A 17,433-nucleotide genomic window follows, 5' to 3' on the forward strand; every position below is an offset into this window, starting at 1 on the left:
TTTGGTGCCCCCTTTCGCAGCCGAGGGGAAAACCAGGTTCCTGCACCCGTTGAGCTCGTTGGGTTTGCTTGGTGCTGCGTTCGAGTCACTCTGCTTTCTCCAGGATGGAAATATCGCATCATTGCCCCCCCCTTCCTTTTGCTTTTTACTGATTTGTTAACCCCAAAATCCCAAGTGCAAGCATAACAAAAAAAGAAAAAAAGGCCGTGTGGAATAAAGAAGACTAAAAAATTCAAACGACAAAGCATCACAGCCTGGAAGTACAAAAATGCAGCGTAGCTGCAAAGGGATAATAAGGCATTAATTCACTCAAAGCCCTGCATTATCACAAACAAAATATAATAATAAAACCGCTATCTTTAATAGTATGAGTAGACACAGTATATATATATATATATATATATATATATATATATATATATAATATTAAATGTCCACAAATTTCACATAAAGTTCCAATGCAAATTAATTTTTCCTTTTGTTTTATCAACATTGCATTCCATTTTCTGTAGGGGGTTTTCATTCTATCTCATTGCTGCATCTTTTATATCCTAACCGTAATACAATAATGTCTAATTATTTCTGTTGCTCATAGTTCAAATCCTGCTCACGAATTCATTGAATTATAATATTTCTTTGAATAGCCTGGAAAATGCGTCTATAATTCCATAAAGCAATCGTCATTAAGTTCTCTTATTTTAGCTGTTGGCTTTTCTGATTCAATACAGTCCATCACTTTTCTTATCCATTTTTCTTCGGTGGGAACTCCTTCATCATTCCATTTCTGTGCATAAAGAATCCTAGCTGCTGTAGTTACATACATAAACAACTCAACCGTCTTTTTTTGGGGGGGGAAATTCTGTCCCTATAATCTCTAGGGGGGAAAAGCTTCAGGGTTGTTGTTTTGGTATAATCAAACATTTTTTATTATCTCATCATTTATCAATTTATTACCACCCTTCTCCCTAAGGTCCCAGGTTGTAACAATTAATACACAACAGTAATATTAAAATGCAATATTAAAAACAGTTTAAAGCAATACAACTACAGGAAAGGCCCCCCAACCCCCCACAAAGTTCGTCCCATAGATTAAAATTTGTGCTACTGTTCAAAAATAACAGGCAAGCCGAGGTGAGTTTGGCACATTTCAATATATCCAGCCTATTATCTAATCCATACAGTAACAGCGGGTCAGAGGAGGAATTTTGGTGCTGTTAGGCTTTTAATGCAAGCCTATATCTAATTCCTATGGGACACGGGTGGCGCTGTGGGTAAAACCTCAGTGCCTAGGACTTGCCAATCGTATGGTCGGTGGTTCGAATCCCTGTGGCGGGGTGAGCTCCCGTCTTTCGGTCCCAGCTCCTGCCCACCTAGCAGTTCGAAAGCACCCTTAAGTGCAAGTAGATAAATAGGTACCGCTTTATAGCAGGAAGGTAAACGGCGTTTCCGTGTGCGGCTCTGGCTCACCAGAGCAGCAATGTCACGCTGGCCACATGACCCGGAAGTGTCTCCGGACAGCGCTGGCCCCCGGCCTCTTAAGTGAGATGAGCGCACAACCCTAGAGTCGGACACGACTGGCCCGTACGGGCAGGGGTACCTTTACCTTTTTATATCTAATTCACCCTTTCGGAAACAGTAAGCAAACATGAACACAGAACCATCCTTCAAAATTTGCACTTACCGCAGTTTTGCAGTGAAGCTCTCCAGCCTAGTAATGCTTGCAAAAGTGGGGGGGGGGGGGGGGAGAAAAAGTTAGTGAAAATAATAAATAAGATTCATTAATATTGCAGGAAAGTCCTCTCAAAAACTTTTGTGGATCAGGCAAAAATTGCATATAAGAAAATGTGTATAAGGAGAAATTTGCACTAGAGTACTGGCAAATTCTAGTGCAAATTTCTCCTTATACTAGAGTACTGGCAAATTAGGGACATGGGTGGTGCTGTGGGTTAAACCACAGAGCTTAGGACTTGCTGATCAGAAGGTCGGCGGTTCGAATCCCCGCAATGACGGGGTGAGCTCTCGTTGCTCGGTCCCTGCTCCTGCCAACCTAGCAGTTCAAAAGCACATCAAAGTGCAAGTAGATGAATAGGTACCGCTCTGGCGGGAAGGTAAACTGCGTTTCCGTGTGCTGCTCTGGTTCGCCAGAAGCGGCTTAGTCATGCTGGCCACATGACCCAGAAGCTGTACGCCGGCTCCCTCGGCCAGTAAAGCGAGATGAGCGCCGCAACCCCAGAGTTGGTCACGACTGGACCTAATGGTCAGTGGTCCCTTTACTGGAAATTGGTATGAGGGCATTAAAAATAAGGTAAAAACTAAACTATTATTACTAGTAGTATATTAATAGTATTTATTTATTTATTTCCTGCCCTTCACCAGCAAGTTCCAGGGCAGGTTCTAGCCATTTAAAATTCAGAATTATTATTATTATTATTATTATTATTATTATTATTATTATGCCACCCATCTGACTGGGTTTCTCCAGCCACTCTTGGCAGCTCCAACAAAATATTGGAAACACAACATTAAACTCTTCCCTGTGTCTTCAGGTGTCTTCCAAAAGTCATATATTGTTTATCTGTTTGACATCTGATTAAAAACAGTTAAGTCTGATTATGGTCACAGGAATGAGGTCCTGAAAGCACACATCTCAGGCCTGGAGAACTGAGCTTAAGTATTGGGAGAAATGGAGGGAAACAGAAACAAATTCACCCCTCCCTCTTTGCGCCAGATCTGGGCTTTCCCCTCGGCTGTGTCGGACCTAGGAGGGCGCCCCACACTTTCCAGCAGCCCCCCCCCCCCACCGTGTTTGTCTCTGTGCCATTCGTGTGTGTCGTTTGCTTTCTGGACTTTTTGCCCTGTTTTTCCTCCGGCCTGGAAACTGCTCAATAACGTGCTGTTGTTGTTGTTGTTGTTTTTCCTCCTCTCCAAACCGCTGTGCTTCTCGTAGGGACAAACTGTGAGTTCCGATTGGCTAGCAGCTGGGTAGACGCAACCCTTGCACGGAGGCCAAGACTTGCTCAGAATTTAAGATTAGCTGCAGCTTGCGGGATTAGCAGTTTGGGGTGTCGTCTGTGGGGGGGGGTCTGGGGTAGAGGAAACCCTGGGTGCTGGTGGTGGTTGCAAACTTTGAACAGAATCCCAAAGCTAATCTAGCTTTCGGAAGGAAGCTTTGTCCATCTATTATCCACTCATCCATATGTCCTTCCTTCCTTCCTTCCTTCCTTCCTTCCTTCCTTCCTTCCTTCCTCCCTCCCTCCCTTCCTTCCTTCCTTCCTTCCTTCCTTTCTTCCTTCCTTCCTTCCTTCCCTCCACTTCACCACCTCAACCTTCCCGTTCAGAGAATTTACTCCTCCCAAAAGCTTTATATCTCCCAAAATTCTCCCCATTTAACCCCTCCCACCTTAAGATGTTTGCATTCCTAGCTGATTGGTCCTTCTTTCTCAAGAGGAAACAACACAGGCATGCAAGATCTTGCCCTTGTCATCCTTCGCGTCTAAATTGTGCATGGCACACACACATGCAATTTACTTAAATTGTTTCGTCCCCATCTTCCTCATTTGTGATGTGTGCAATAGAGGATCTGTCCCAGACCCTCTACCTTCAAAACTGCATCATGATGAAACCTTCCAGAACACCAGATAATGATAGATGTCCATCAACTTAGGAAACCTTATCTGCAAAGGCAGTGAACCTTAGGCCTGGGGATAAATGCCTCTCTGTCTGACCCTCAGGACAATCTCTAGGCCACATCCTCCTCTCCTCAGACCACTCCAATCACTCACCACGGCTTTGCTCCCTCCCTTGGGTGTCTTGCCTGGCTGGCTGTAGGGATGGGTATAGAAACTAAGAGAGGATATATTTGTTAGGTATTATCCATCTTTAAGAACGAGATACACAAAAAACAGGATGGGGGATTCCTGGCTGTACCTGTGAAAATAATCTGGGGTCTTAGCGAGCCACAAGCTGAATATGAGTGAACAGTGTGATGCAGCAGCAAAAAAAGAGGGAATGCTATTCTAGGTTGTATAACGAGAAGTCAAGTGTCCAAATCAAGGGAAGAAACAGTACTGCTCTATTCTGCCTCGGTCAGACCACACCTGTGTAGGAATGTTCAGGGATGCAGGAGAGGATATATTGTTTGATTATAGCCTTTCCAACGTCTGTTAACAAGTTCACAATTTAGCAGAGTAACACCCCCCTGTTTAAACTCGCAGCGGATGCGTTTGCTCAGGCTCCCTAAAGCCTCTATAAGAACTGTTATGGTATTTCCCCCTTATTCCCTCATAAAAGATAAGACATGACACAGTCGTCTATAAAAGTATAAAAAGAGTTTACCCACATTCTGTTCACAATTGGATCCCAGAAGGCAGACTTAGCTTAGAAAAGTAACATACACCTGGAAACTATCCCATAAAGAGACAGTCCCTTTGTCCTCTCTGGGCTGGAGGCCAAGAGAGCATCTTTGGCTAAGCAGATGTTGCTTCTTCAATGCATGTGGTGAAAGAGAGAGAGATGGCTGCCCTGCCCTGTGCTTTTGTCGTTACCTGCACAGGTGAGGCCACGCCCACCTCTAGTCACATACAGAGGAAGTCTGTCCCAGCCCAGGAGGAAACAGGAAGTTGACCTGCTGGCTGGACAAACATTCCTCCCCCTGTGTAAACATGTTCACTCTAGGAATGTTGTACTTGACTGCTCTTGTGTTTCACATCCCACAACCTGGAATCCTGTGTGCAATTCTGGGTGCCACAATTTAAGGAGGATGTTGGCAAACTGGTAGGTGTGCAGAAGAGGGTGGCCAAGATGCTCAAGGGTCTGGAGACCAAGCCTTATGAGGAACGGTTGAAGGAATTATACCCAATTTAGCCCAATAAAGAGAAGACTGAGAGGAGATATGGTGGCCATCTTCAAATATCTTCAGGGCTGTCACATGGAAGAGGGAACAAGCTTGTTTTCTCGTGTTGCAAGAAAAGACATTCCATCTAAACATCAGGGAGAAGTTTCTGAATGCAAGAGCTGTACAACAGTGGAACAATTGCCCCTGGGAGGTGGTTGACTTTATAGGCAGAGGTGGGATGGCCATCTGTGATGGATGCTTTCGCTGAGATTTCAGCATCCTTTCCAACTCTACGAGTCTATGAAAAGAGGATTAGAAAAAAAATCACAGAGCAGGAGATGGCTAATGCTGAACCCTTGCCATGTTGGCAATGTTCTGTGTCCAGTGTCTGAGCTCCTGATGCTGGAAACTGCAGGAGGGGAAGAGTAGTCCCTCAATTTCAATGGGCCTACTCTGAGCATGGCAAACATGGGCTAAAACCCAGTTCCCCCCTTCCTGCCCACCTCCTCCAAACCCATCCCACATCCGACAAAGTGGCCTTTCGCCCACAAAAGCTGGTGCCCCCATAAATCCTCAGCCTTTAAGCTTGTCCCGAGGTGGCGGCATCATTTCCTGGAAATTTATCACAGCTGCCAGGCAGGCATTCAACCTTGAGAGGGGAGCGAGGAGGGGGGTGGCCCTGCCTCCTGCACCCTCGTTCTCTTCTGGGCGCAGCAGGATGGGTGGCTGGTGGTTGAGGAAGAACCCCCTTAGATGCCAAGCTGGAGAAGCACCCCGGAAGCCCTTTCGTGAACACCAGGAGCTCAGCCAGCGCGCCATGGATTTTTTCCAGGGCTGCCTGGTTTTCTCTCTGCGAGGAAGCAGTGAGTCAGGCTACACTCAGCCGTGAAGGGAACCGAAAAGGCTGCGTGATTCAAGCGCACAGGCACAGCCGCTGCCAGAGGAGAGCCAGAGGAGACTTCCATCGCTTCCTGGCCCAGTGATGCCTGCTTTTCACAGAACCATAGAACTGCAGGGACCCTTAGGGTCATCTAGTCCAACCCCTGACATGCAGGAATCACAGATTTTGGAGGGGTTGGGGGGGTTGGGGGGGGAGAGACAGAACTGCCAGACAGCTAAATCTTGCCACCCCTGTTTATCATTGTCATCATCATCGAATCATAGAATTGGAAGGGGGACGCCAAGGTCATCTAGTCCAACCCCCTGCAATGCAACTAAAGCATCACCATCGTTATTTATGGCCCACCTTTCCCCCTGCGGCCGGGACTCAAAATTAAAACCAGCACAGAGAAAATTCAGAAAGCTAAAGATCTATCAAAGATAGCAGTTGGGGGGGGGGGGCAATTAAACTACAATTGAACTGAGAACAATATAAAACCGAATCTTTGCAAGCTAGCAAAGCTGATCTAGCGAAAGCAACATAGCGCCACTGAAAGTCCCTTCCTGGGAAGCAGTCAGATTTCCCACAATGCGCATCCTGCATTGCAGTTGTGGGGTTGGACTAGATGACTCTGGGGTGGCCCCCGCTTCCGACTCTGCAGATTCCCCCGCCACCCCTCACATCCTTTTCCGATGTTCCGAGCAAAATGTTCAACGGTTCACAACCACCGCTACCCTTCCCTGGGGAAAGAGGGCCGGATAGAGCTGGGGACAGAGGTCTGGGGGTCCACCAGCTCTAGCTGTGCAGGCTGAATAGAAAGAAAGGAAGCAGCAATCCTAAATTCCTCCTCTTAACATTGCTTGGCATAGTCAGGCTTGTCTGGGTCTTTCTGTTCCTTTAGTTTTTTCCCCTCTTGGGGGCAAATTTCTGCATTCCTCTATCCCAGTCTTACTCCCTGCATGCCACTCCAAAGCACCCTCTTCTCCGCTAACTTCCAGTGCATCTTCCGAAATCCACCACGCTCCATGCCGGTTCTTTTCCAAGGTCGGGGAGGAGGTTTTTTTCTCTCTTTTCCTTTCCTTCTCTCTCCCCCCCCCACCCCTTCCTTTTTTGCCTGCAGAGATTTGCACTGAAGGGTTTTGCTGAAAACCGTGAACTTTCTTTACTCAGGCCACACAGTTCACCTGCGGAACTCAGTGCCACAAGATGTGGCGGTGGCCACTGTTTTAGTCAGCTATAGAAGCAGGGCGGGCAGCAGGCAGATAGGTATTTGCAGGGGGCGCTGCAATTCGTGCATTGATTACAGACACAAGTGATCGGATAAAATTTTGCCAAGCTGAATTGATCTCTTCGGAAAAGCCGTACAATTTAACAAGGCAAAACTCAGAGAGCATAGTTGTGGGCCTTGTTTTAGTGGAAATTGGTAGACTATTGAAGAGGAGGAGTCAACTGCTGGTAGCCATGGTGTCTTAATAGAACCTCCTTGATCAGGAACAGTCTATCTCTAAATAGTAATTGCTGGAACAAGCAGGTCTGGCATGCAAGCCCAGTTTTGTCGTCGTCCCCCCCCCCCCAAGGATATCAGAAGTTATCTATTGGATTGCCAGGTAGTTTGATCCAGCCAGGCTCCCTTGTATTAAAGACTCGTCACACTCATTGAACTTAATGGAACTTTCTAATTTAGGTCACATTCGTACAATCCTTTTAAAGCACCATTTTAAACATTCATGGCTCCCTCCCCCCCCAAAAAAAACACAATTCAGTGTGTGTACGAGCAGGAAGGTGTGCAGAGGAGAACGACCAAGATGATCAGGGGTTCGGAAATGAAGCCTTATGAGGAACAGTTGAAGGAGCTGGGGATGTTTAGCCTGGAAAAGACAAGACTGAGAGCAGCTAGGATAGCCATCAAAAATGGGGGTGGAGACACTCCTTCAGGCATATGGGGCCAAGGCAGTTCAAACATTAAAAACTTCCCAATAGAGGACTGCCTTCAGATGTCTTCTAAAAGTCAGATAGTTGTTTATTTCCTCGACATCTGATGGGAGGGCGTTCCACAGGGCGGGTGCCACCACCGAGAAGGCCCTCTCCTTACTTCTCGCAGTGAGGAAACCACCAGAAGGCCCTTGGAGCTGGACCTCAGTGTCCGGGCAGAACGATGGGGGTGGAGACGCTCCTTCAGATTGACAGGGCCAAGGCTGTTCAGGGCTTTAAAGGTCAGCACCAACACTTTGAATTGTGCTCAGAAATGTACTGGGAGCCAGTGAAGTTCCTTTAGGACCTTTGTTATGTGGTCCTGGCAGCCACTCCCAGTCTCCAGTCTAGCTGCTGCATTGTGGATTAGTTGTTGTTTCTGGGTCACCTTCAAAGGTAGCCCCATGTAGAGCGCATGGCAGTAGTCCAAGCGGGAGATAACCAGAACCATAGCTGTCAACCTTCCCTTTTTTGCAGGAAATTCCCTTATTCCAGCACCACTTCTTGCTGCTATCCCAGATTGTTAGATATCCCATAGACTGTCCCCGGGACAGGTGAGGCTGCTGATCCCTTATTTTCAAATCTGAAAGTTGACAGCTATGACCAGAACATGGACCACTCTGGGAAAACAGGGAGCAGGAAGGTAGGGTCTCAGATGGAGCTGGTAAGCACAGTGGCGTAGCGTGGGTTGTCGGCACCCGGGGCAAGGCAAGTAATTTGCGCCCCCTAACCCGTGGATTTTAGTAGGGGCAGAGAGCTGCAAGTGCGAGCGCGCGCCCCCCAGATGTTGCGCCCGGTGCGGCCGGCCCCCCCTGCACCCCCCACGCTACGCCATTGGGTAAGCAGCTGCCCTGGACACAGAATGACCTGTGCCTCCATGGACAGCTGTGAGTCCAAAATGGCTCCCCGGCTGTGCACCTGATCCTTCAGGGACACAATTACCCCACTCAGGACCAGGGAGGCCCCCAAACCTGCCCGCCCCCTGTCCCCCAAAACAGTCCTTCTGTCTGGCCGGGACAGATGCATTATTTCCCCTTTCTTCTGAATATACCAACCCCATTTTTGCAACATTGAAAGCCGTTCCTTGCCCACCCTGGTGAGAGGAGCCCTGGGCTCCTGCCCTGAAGGCGCTGCCACCTTCGCGCGAATCAATAGCAATCCTAATTAGCACCACGAGCAATTAAGTCACACTTCCCCCCATCCCCCCCCCATAGCGCTTCTTCAAAACTAATCTGCGCAGCTTTAAACGCTCCTTCGCTTTCCTCCAGTCTCCGGAGAGCAGTGACGCTCAGCTCGGCAGAAAAAGTCCCTCTGCGGGTATCACTCCACTCATCTCACATTAGCGCTAATTTGCTGTGTGCGTTGGAGTCGGGCGTTAAATTGCAAAGCCCTTTTCTTTCTTCCTTTCTTTTGCAAAGCGTTGTTGACATTTCCCTGTTTCCCCCAGGACCCTACAAATATTCACAGGGGGGTTTTCCGCTTTTTCCTTTCTGGCTTGTAGGCCTGTTTGCTCGGGATTGGCACTCAACAGCCGCTGGTTGAAACAAAACAAAACAAAACAGCCTTTCTTAACAAGCCAGAAGTGTTACATCACAGAATCTTAAAATTGTAAAGTTGGAAGGGAACCCCAGGGGTCATCCAGTCCAACCCCCTGCAATGCAGGAACCTCAGCTTAATCATCCCTGACAGATGGCCTTCCAACTTCTACTTAAAAACCTCCAAGGAAGGAGACCCCATAATCTCCCGAGGGAGACCATTCCACTGTAAAATGACTCTTAAACTGCCGGAAAGTTCTTCCTTTCTTGTAACTTGTAGTTACAAGAATCTCCTTTCTTGTAACTTGAAGCCATGGGTTCGAGTCCTACCCTCTGGAGCAGGAGAAAACAAGCTTGGTCCATCATCCATGTGACAGCCCTTCAGATATTTAAAGATGGGTATCCTATCCCTTGGGACGTGGGTGGCGCTGTGGGTTAAACCACAGAGCCTAGGACTTGCCGATCAGAAGGTTGGCGGTTCGAATCCCCGTGACGGGGTGAGCTCCTGTTGCTCAGTCCCTGCTCCTGCCAACCTAGCAGTTCGAAAGCACCTCAAAGTGCAAGTAGATAAATAGGTACAGCTCCGGCAGGAAGGTAAACGGCGTTTCCGTGCGCTGCTCCGGTTCGCCAGAAGCGGCTTAGTCATGCTGGCCACATGACCCAGAAGCTCGGCCAATAAAGCGCCACAACCCCAGAGTCAGCCACAACTGGACCTAATGGTCAGGGGTCCCTTTACCCTTTACCTTTACCTTTACCTCCTATCTCCTCTCAGTCTCCTCTTTTCCAGGCTAAACATACCCGGCTCCTTCAACCGTTCCTCATAAGGTTTGGTTTCCAGACCCATGATCTTCTTGTTTGCCCTCCTTTGCATGTCTTCCAGCTTGACCTAAAAGCATTCTGGATCTTCTAAAAGAAACAGACAGTTTCCATGTATCCCCCCCCCCCCCGGTAGCTAAAGTCCATATGTTCTTATATACCGCACAGCCAAATGCAGATTTTTTGAGGTTTTTCCATTCCCCGGCTCCTAAAATCCTAGCTGCAGTTGTGTCACAACCTCTTCAAAGTGACAAGCGTTCATGCCATCCTTCGACAAAGGATAGCTCAGTTGGTAAAACACGAGACTCTTTATCTCAGGTCATGAGTTTGAACCCCACATTGGGCAAAAAGATTCCTGCATTGCCGGCTGTTGACCCTCGTGGTTCCTTCCATATCTCTGATTCCGTTGTTGTGAGACGAGGACCCCCCCCCCTTGAGGATAAGAAAGACACCAGGACGCAGTATATTAGGTTAGAGGGCAAAAAAAGGCCACAACTTTATTGATTACAGCATGTGAGTGGTATTGGCTTAAAGGTAAAGGTAAAGGGACCCCTGACCATTAAGTCCAGTCGTGACCGACTCTGGGGTTGCGGCGCTCATCTCGCTTTACTGGCCGAGGGAGCTGGCGTACAGCTTCCGGGTCATGTGACCAGCATGACTAAGCCGCTTCTGGCGAACCAGAGCAGCGCACGGAAACGCCGTTTACCTTCCCGTTTACCTTCCTAGCTGAGACCCTTCTTATGGAAAGCCACTTCCGCGATAAACAAGGAGGTGGGGTTGCGGGCGTCACGCCCTTCCCCACATTCGCGGGGGCTGGCTCCAGCCCCCGCAATACCTAAGGGAATCCCCAGCCGCATCATACCCCGGGCCAGCCAATCAGCTGGCTCCGGGGGCGGGGCCTCGGCTATTTAAACTGGCTACAGCCGAGGCTCCTCCTCTTTTCTCCCGCTGCAGCTGACCCAGTTTTCCCGCCCATCCCACCCTCTTTTTAGGCTAGGTTCTCTGACGTTGCTCTGAACTCCGGTTGGTCGCTGTCAAGGGGCCTGGTAGGAATTTTCCCGAGTGACAGATTGGCTCCGGCCATTTGGTTTCCGCCTACCTCGTAGCAAACCGTCACAACTCTTCGGTATTGGTGGTTAGGCATTGGTGGGAGTACTGTCCTATTGTTATGCAAATGAGGGGGGCGCCATCACCTTGTGGGAATGTTCTGGGGTGCATGAGAGGATATATTGACTAATTATATCCTTATCCAACTTGTGCTAACAAGTTCCCAAAATATCAGCAGAGTTTATAGACATTCCCCTTTAAGTTCGCAATGGTAACGCTTGCACAGGTTCACTAGAACCTCTATAATAATTACTCTGGTAATTTCCCCTTTGTTCCCTCTTAAAATACAAGACACGACACAGTCTTCATAAAAGTATAAAAGAGTTTACTCATGTTCTGTTCACAGTATGATCCCAGAAGGCAGACAGCTTAAAAAAGGTTACATACATTCAGAATCTATCTTGTAGCAAGATAGTCCTTATCTCCTCTCTTGGCTGAGAGCCAAGAGAGCATCCTTAGATGTTTCCTCATCGAAGGAAGATGGCAGAGAGAGAGATGGCTGCCTGCCCTGTGCTTTTATCATTTACCTGCACAGGTGAGGCCACACCCACCTCTGGTCACATGCAGAGGAAGTCCGTCCCCAGGAAGTTTACCTGCTTGCTAGACAGACATCCCTCCCCATGTTCTAACATGTACACTCTAGGAATGTTGTCGTCCGGTAAAGGATTCCGGGGGGCGTGGCCTTGTCCTAAGCCTATGGAGGTGTGGGCCCACGGCACGCCCCCATGCGGTGACACCGGGGGGAGGTACTAGTTGACGTGCCTCAGCAGGACTCCTCCCACTGGTGATTAACCCTTCCGGCCTCTAGCCAGTTAGTAGTTAGGACCAATGCCTAAGACAATACCGCTCAATTCCTGTAATCAATAAGGTTGTGGCCTAATTTGACCCATTAACCTGAATTCTTGTGTCCTGTGTCTTTATTTCCTCGGGGGGAGGAGGGAACTCGCCACACAATATTCCCTTGCGTATGAAGACACAGATTCCAGAGGAGGGCAAGCAAAATGGTCAAAGGCCTGGAAACGATGCCTTAGGAGGAACGGCTAAGGGAGCTGGGCATGTTTAGCCTGGAGAAGAGGAGGCTAAGGGGTGATATGATAGCCATGTTCCAATATATAAAAGGATGTCACATAGAGGAGGGAGAAAGGTTGTTTTCTGCTGCTCCAGAGAAGCGGACACGGAGCAATGGATCCAAACTACAAGAAAGAAGATTCCACCTAAACATTAGGAAGAACTTCCTGACAGTAAGAGCTGTTTAACAGTGGAATTTGCTGCCAAGGAGTGTGGTGGAGTCTCCTTCTTTGGAGGTCTTTAAGCAGAGGCTTGACAACCATATGTCAGGAGTGCTCTGATGGTGTTTCCTGCTTGGCAGGGGGTTGGTCTCGATGGCCCTTGTGGTCTCTTCCAACTCTAGGATTCTATGAAAAGGCTTAGGGAAACAGTACTTTGAGGAGGAGAGGGAACAGTAGGACTTTCTTTCGAGTAAACTTGCATAGGATCCAGCTTCAAAGAGAATGGAAGTAAAAGAATTCAACATACTGATTGGGGGGAAAGCCGTGTTGTACCCAAAGAGGAATCTTGACTTGTTTTTTTTTTAATGAAACAAACAAAACCCTTCAGTCTTTGAGCTGCAAAAAAAAAAGTTAGCGGGTGTTCATCCGATGGAGTTCTCTGCTTGGAAACCCAGAGAGCATTCTTGCAACCACAGCTTTGAGAATGCAGGAATGGACACTTTGAATGGTGCTGCTAACGCTCCGAGGCTGCCACAGGGATGGAATGAGAAGCCATATTTAGAATCAATGCAAAATATGGGCAGGAAAGGGATTCCCCGGGTCTGCAAAACTGAATTTCCAAACCACTGTTGGCTACGATCAATGCTTCATTCACAGTCCTGGAGCAAATATGCCTTGTGAAATAACAGCTATCCTTCAAATTGGGAGGGCAGGAATTGCTTATCTGAATTTTGCAATGCAGTTGTCCGAGAAATATTGTGTGCAAAAAAAATTAGGGCAGTGTGTGCTTTGCGGTGCATGCACTGGTGAAAACAACCTGACGCCCTATCATATTACAAAACGTTGCTTTGCAAGAAAATGCGTCCGTTAGTCAAACCCCATGCAAACATTGGTATATTGGGAGAAATTTGCACCAGAAATGCTGCCCAGCTTTCACGAGGATATACATATATGGCTGGGCAGATGAGGAGAACTGAATTTAAAACGAGAAACCGAAATCAACAAATTCTCATCCATTTTGGATCCACATTTAAGGCGACAGTTTACAACTGAAATACACCCAGCCCAATGCAAAACTCTTCCATCCTCTGTGGCAGCCTGCAGTGGGCAGAGACTGGGCACGTGGGGGGGGGGGTGTCCTACTGTAGCCCCACCCTCACCCACTTCGGTTATGTGTGGGGCAGGCCAAGGGTGGACGGGAAGAAGCCAAGACGGTTTTGATGGAGACTTCCCCCCCTCTCCTTTTACTCTCTTTCGGCCCAGATACCATGACAAGCAAGATGTGACCAGCAATTTCCTGGGGGCCATGTGGTTGATCTCCATCACCTTCCTCTCCATCGGCTACGGGGACATGGTCCCGCACACTTACTGCGGGAAAGGAGTCTGCCTGCTCACTGGGATTATGGTAAGGTACCATCTGCCGCCTGTATCTTTCCAGCTGGTGCACAGATCACCCTTTGTTTCTTACATTTCCCTGCTCTTCCTCCCCTGTGGGTTCTGCCTTTCAGCTTGTAAGTCTTCTTTTTTCCTCTTCCCTCCCTGTACCTCTTTCCTTTCATGCCATGCCTTTCAGATTGCCTTTCAGAGACTGCCTTGCTTTAATTTCAGGTGTAGGTCAGCGATTTAAAAAAGCAACGTGGTGTCTGTGAAGTTAACTCTTTATTCAAAACAGCGCAGGCTTGGTGACCCAAGCAACTCTTCCCAGTAGATCTTGCCCCAATGAGGCCGTTGCAAGTAATGAAGGTCCCCACCTTCCCACAACCATCTAAGTCCCCTCCAGGGTTTTTCTCAAGCAGTTGCAAACTGAGGCTGGATTGACACTGACCTGTCATTAGAGATACAGTGGTACCTCGGGTTACAAACGCTTCAGGTTACAGATGCTTCAGGTTACAGACTCTGCTAACCCAGAAATAGTACCTCGGGTTAAGAACTTTGCTTCAGGATGAGAACAGAAATTGTGGCAGCGGGAGGCCCCATTAGCTAAAGTGGTGCTTCAGGTTAAGAACAGTTTCAGGTTAAGAACGGACCTCCGGAACGAATTTCTTAACCTGAGTTAACGAAGTTCTTAACCCGAGGTACCACTGTATAAGATTTACAGAAGATTGGAAGAAACATATGAATTATTTGAAGAGCAATGTAATCAACAAATTACGCTAGCAGGACTACAAGAAGTTTTGTAAGGAGAAATGTATGAAGCAATAGAGATATTAGTTATGAATTAAATGTAATTGTGGAAGTCAGAAACGTGTATTTAGTGAGTAGACTGGAAAATTTTCAGATGTGATTGATGGAAGTAAAAAAAATATGATATCAGATATGAAAGTATGTTTAATTACTGTTGAAAATGATATGTTGAAAAACTAAGAAAAATATTATATATATATATATGTCCGCCCCTTAGAGATTTTGGTAACTGGGTGGCATGTTACTAACTTAAATGAAAATATGGAGCACACTGCAGTGTCCTTGGATATGGCTCACTTCTCTTGCCTCCTTCAGCAGGCAGGCATCCAACCGGTTTGGCCTTCCCTATTCTAACCCACCCTCTTCCTTGTCTTGCAGGGTGCAGGCTGTACAGCTCTTGTGGTTGCCGTGGTCGCCCGGAAGCTCGAACTGACCAAAGCGGAAAAGCACGTCCACAACTTCATGATGGATACGCAGCTATCAAAGCGGGTAAGAGGTGCAGCACCCTTGGCCCCGATCCTCAACATAGGCAGAGTGTGGGTGGTAGTCAACCCTTGTCCTGCTCAAGAGTAAACCCATCGAAGGTCATGGACATGAATAACTTGGGCCAATCCATTTGCCGTGGGTCATCTCCAACGCTGGTCATACTCAGAGTAGACCCATTGAATTCAATGGGCATGAGAATGTGAGGACCATGAATTTCAATGGGTCTCTACACGGAAGATCTTTACTTACAGGATAATGCATGCAACAACCTCCTCTACTGCCGTTTTATAAAACGCAGAGGATTGCTGTTCCAAAGGCAATTCCTTGCAGTGGCCGTTCAGAGAATCAAGACTTGACTGTGAAAACAGTAATATTTATTTATTTCATAATATGCATGCACCCCTTAATTTTTTTTTTAAAAACCCTCAAAGCAGTGTGAGGTGTGTGTGTGTGTGTGTGTGTATCACAATAAAACGATCCGATAAGGAAAATTAATAGCAATGATTTAAAGTTAAAAATAAATTAAAAACAGATTAAAACTCGCACCACCTTTCTAAATAATTGGATGGCAAAAATCTCTTTAGCAGACACCAAAAAGCTGCCACACTAAAAGACTGAGTTCTTAATTAACTACGAATAGTTAGCTTTCTTAAGACACGGGTGCAACTTAGCATCTTCACAAACAATCCTCCATGGGGTCAAACTTGGATTGGTTGGTGATAATCGAGAGCTATCGCAATGGGAGCAAGGTAGGATTGGTCAGAGACTGTGCCGTCACGAACTCCAGAGAGCCTATTTTTTTGGAAGAGCGCCGCTCACCTCCTCAGACTTCTCCTGCCTGTCTGATGCCCATCTCCTTTTCTTTCCCCCTTAACCTCTTTCCCTCCCCAACCCCCCAGGTGAAGAATTCTGCCGCCAACGTACTCAGGGAAACGTGGCTGATCTACAAGCACACCAAGCTGGTGAGGAAGATTGACCATGCCAAAGTACGGAAACACCAGCGTAAGTTCCTCCAAGCCATCCATCAGTAAGTCAAACATGTTTACCTGCTTCAAACCCCCCCCCCCGTGCCTGCTGCTTCCTGCTCCCACCCACCCACCCTCCATCCCCCTGTTCTGTTGTCCAAATCTCTCCCTGACTTGGGGGTCCCTGCCTGAAAGGACTAATAAATACGATGCACCATTAAATTGTTGCAAAAATCTGCTGCTAGCTGGGGGTGGCATTGGGTTGTTATACGAAACCTACCCGTATCGTGTGGGAACGTTCAGGGATGCAGGAGAGGATATATTGTCTGATTGTAGCCTTTCCAACTTGTGTTAACAAGTTCACAATTTAGCGGAGTAACATCCCCCTGTTTAAACTCGTAGCGGATGCATTTGCTCAGGCTCACTAAAGCCTCTATAATAACTGTTCTGGTATTTTCCCCTTATTCCCTCATAAAAGATAAGACACAACGCAGTCTTCTATAAAAGTATAAAAAGAGTTTACTCACTCACATTCTGTTCACAGTCGGGTCCCAGAAGGCAGACTTAGCTTAGAAAAGTAACATACACCTGGAAACTATCCCATAAAGAGACAGTCCCTTTGTCCCTTCTTGGCTGAAGGCCAAGAGAGCATCTTTGGCTAAGCTGATGTTGCTTCTTCAATGAAAGTAGTCATAGAGAGAGAGATGGCTGCCCTGCCCTGTGCTTTTGTCGTTACCTGCACAGGTGAGGCCACACACACCTCTGGTCACATGCAGAGGAAGTCTGTCCCAGCCCAGAAGGAAACAGGAAGTTGACCTGCTGGCTGGACAAACATTCCTCCCCCTGTGTAAACATGTTCACTCTAGGAATTTTGTACTTGACTGTTCTTGTGTTTCACATCCCACATATAAGGTCTATGTGAGAATGTTGTGGCTAGTAGGAGAGGATATATTGATTAAATAATATCCTTCCTCACCCACACTAGTGAGTCAGTAGCAGAGTCCATTTTCCCCAGTATATTGCAAGAAGCTAGTTGGTAGATTTGTTTGGATCTCTTTACTTAAGCAGTCCAATCTGGCTTGTCCAGATTGGGTTTGATCCTGGTAAATTGCCCTTTATTCCCTCTTAAAACAATAAGGACACAACAGTCTTCTTTCAAAAGTAATGATAAGAAGTTTACTTACATTCAGTTCACAGTATGATCCTGAAGGCAGGCTTTAGCTTTTAGCTGCAGAAGAGAGTTTATCCCATATGTGCTGCTGGCTGAGAGCCAGCAGAAAACAAAAAGACATCAAGAGAACATCATCAAGAGAAGCAAGAGAAGGAAGATGGCCGTGTGACCAGCCCTTTTATGGGGTCTCCTAGGGCCACGCCCATCTACCTGGTCACACGCAGGGGGAGGATGCTCCAGACCAGGTGTCACAGG

At 47.3% G+C, this 17,433-nt stretch overlaps 1 protein-coding gene across 3 annotated transcripts in view; it reads left to right on the forward strand.

Moving 5' to 3' along the window:
- Positions 1 to 17,433, forward strand: part of KCNN1 (potassium calcium-activated channel subfamily N member 1) — an 85,951-nt gene that overhangs the window by 56,055 nt on the left and 12,463 nt on the right. For all 3 annotated transcript variants that reach the window (XM_083421669.1, XM_083421671.1, XM_083421670.1), the window contains exons 5-7: positions 13,636 to 13,777; positions 14,935 to 15,045; positions 15,942 to 16,069. In XM_083421669.1, coding sequence (XP_083277795.1) covers positions 13,636 to 13,777; positions 14,935 to 15,045; positions 15,942 to 16,069 — 381 coding nt within the window. The remainder of the gene's footprint in view (positions 1 to 13,635; positions 13,778 to 14,934; positions 15,046 to 15,941; positions 16,070 to 17,433) is intronic.

The sequence above is a fragment of the Podarcis tiliguerta genome, assembly GCF_965153285.1.
Source record: "Podarcis tiliguerta genome assembly, chromosome: 18".
NCBI lineage: Eukaryota > Metazoa > Chordata > Lepidosauria > Squamata > Lacertidae > Podarcis > Podarcis tiliguerta.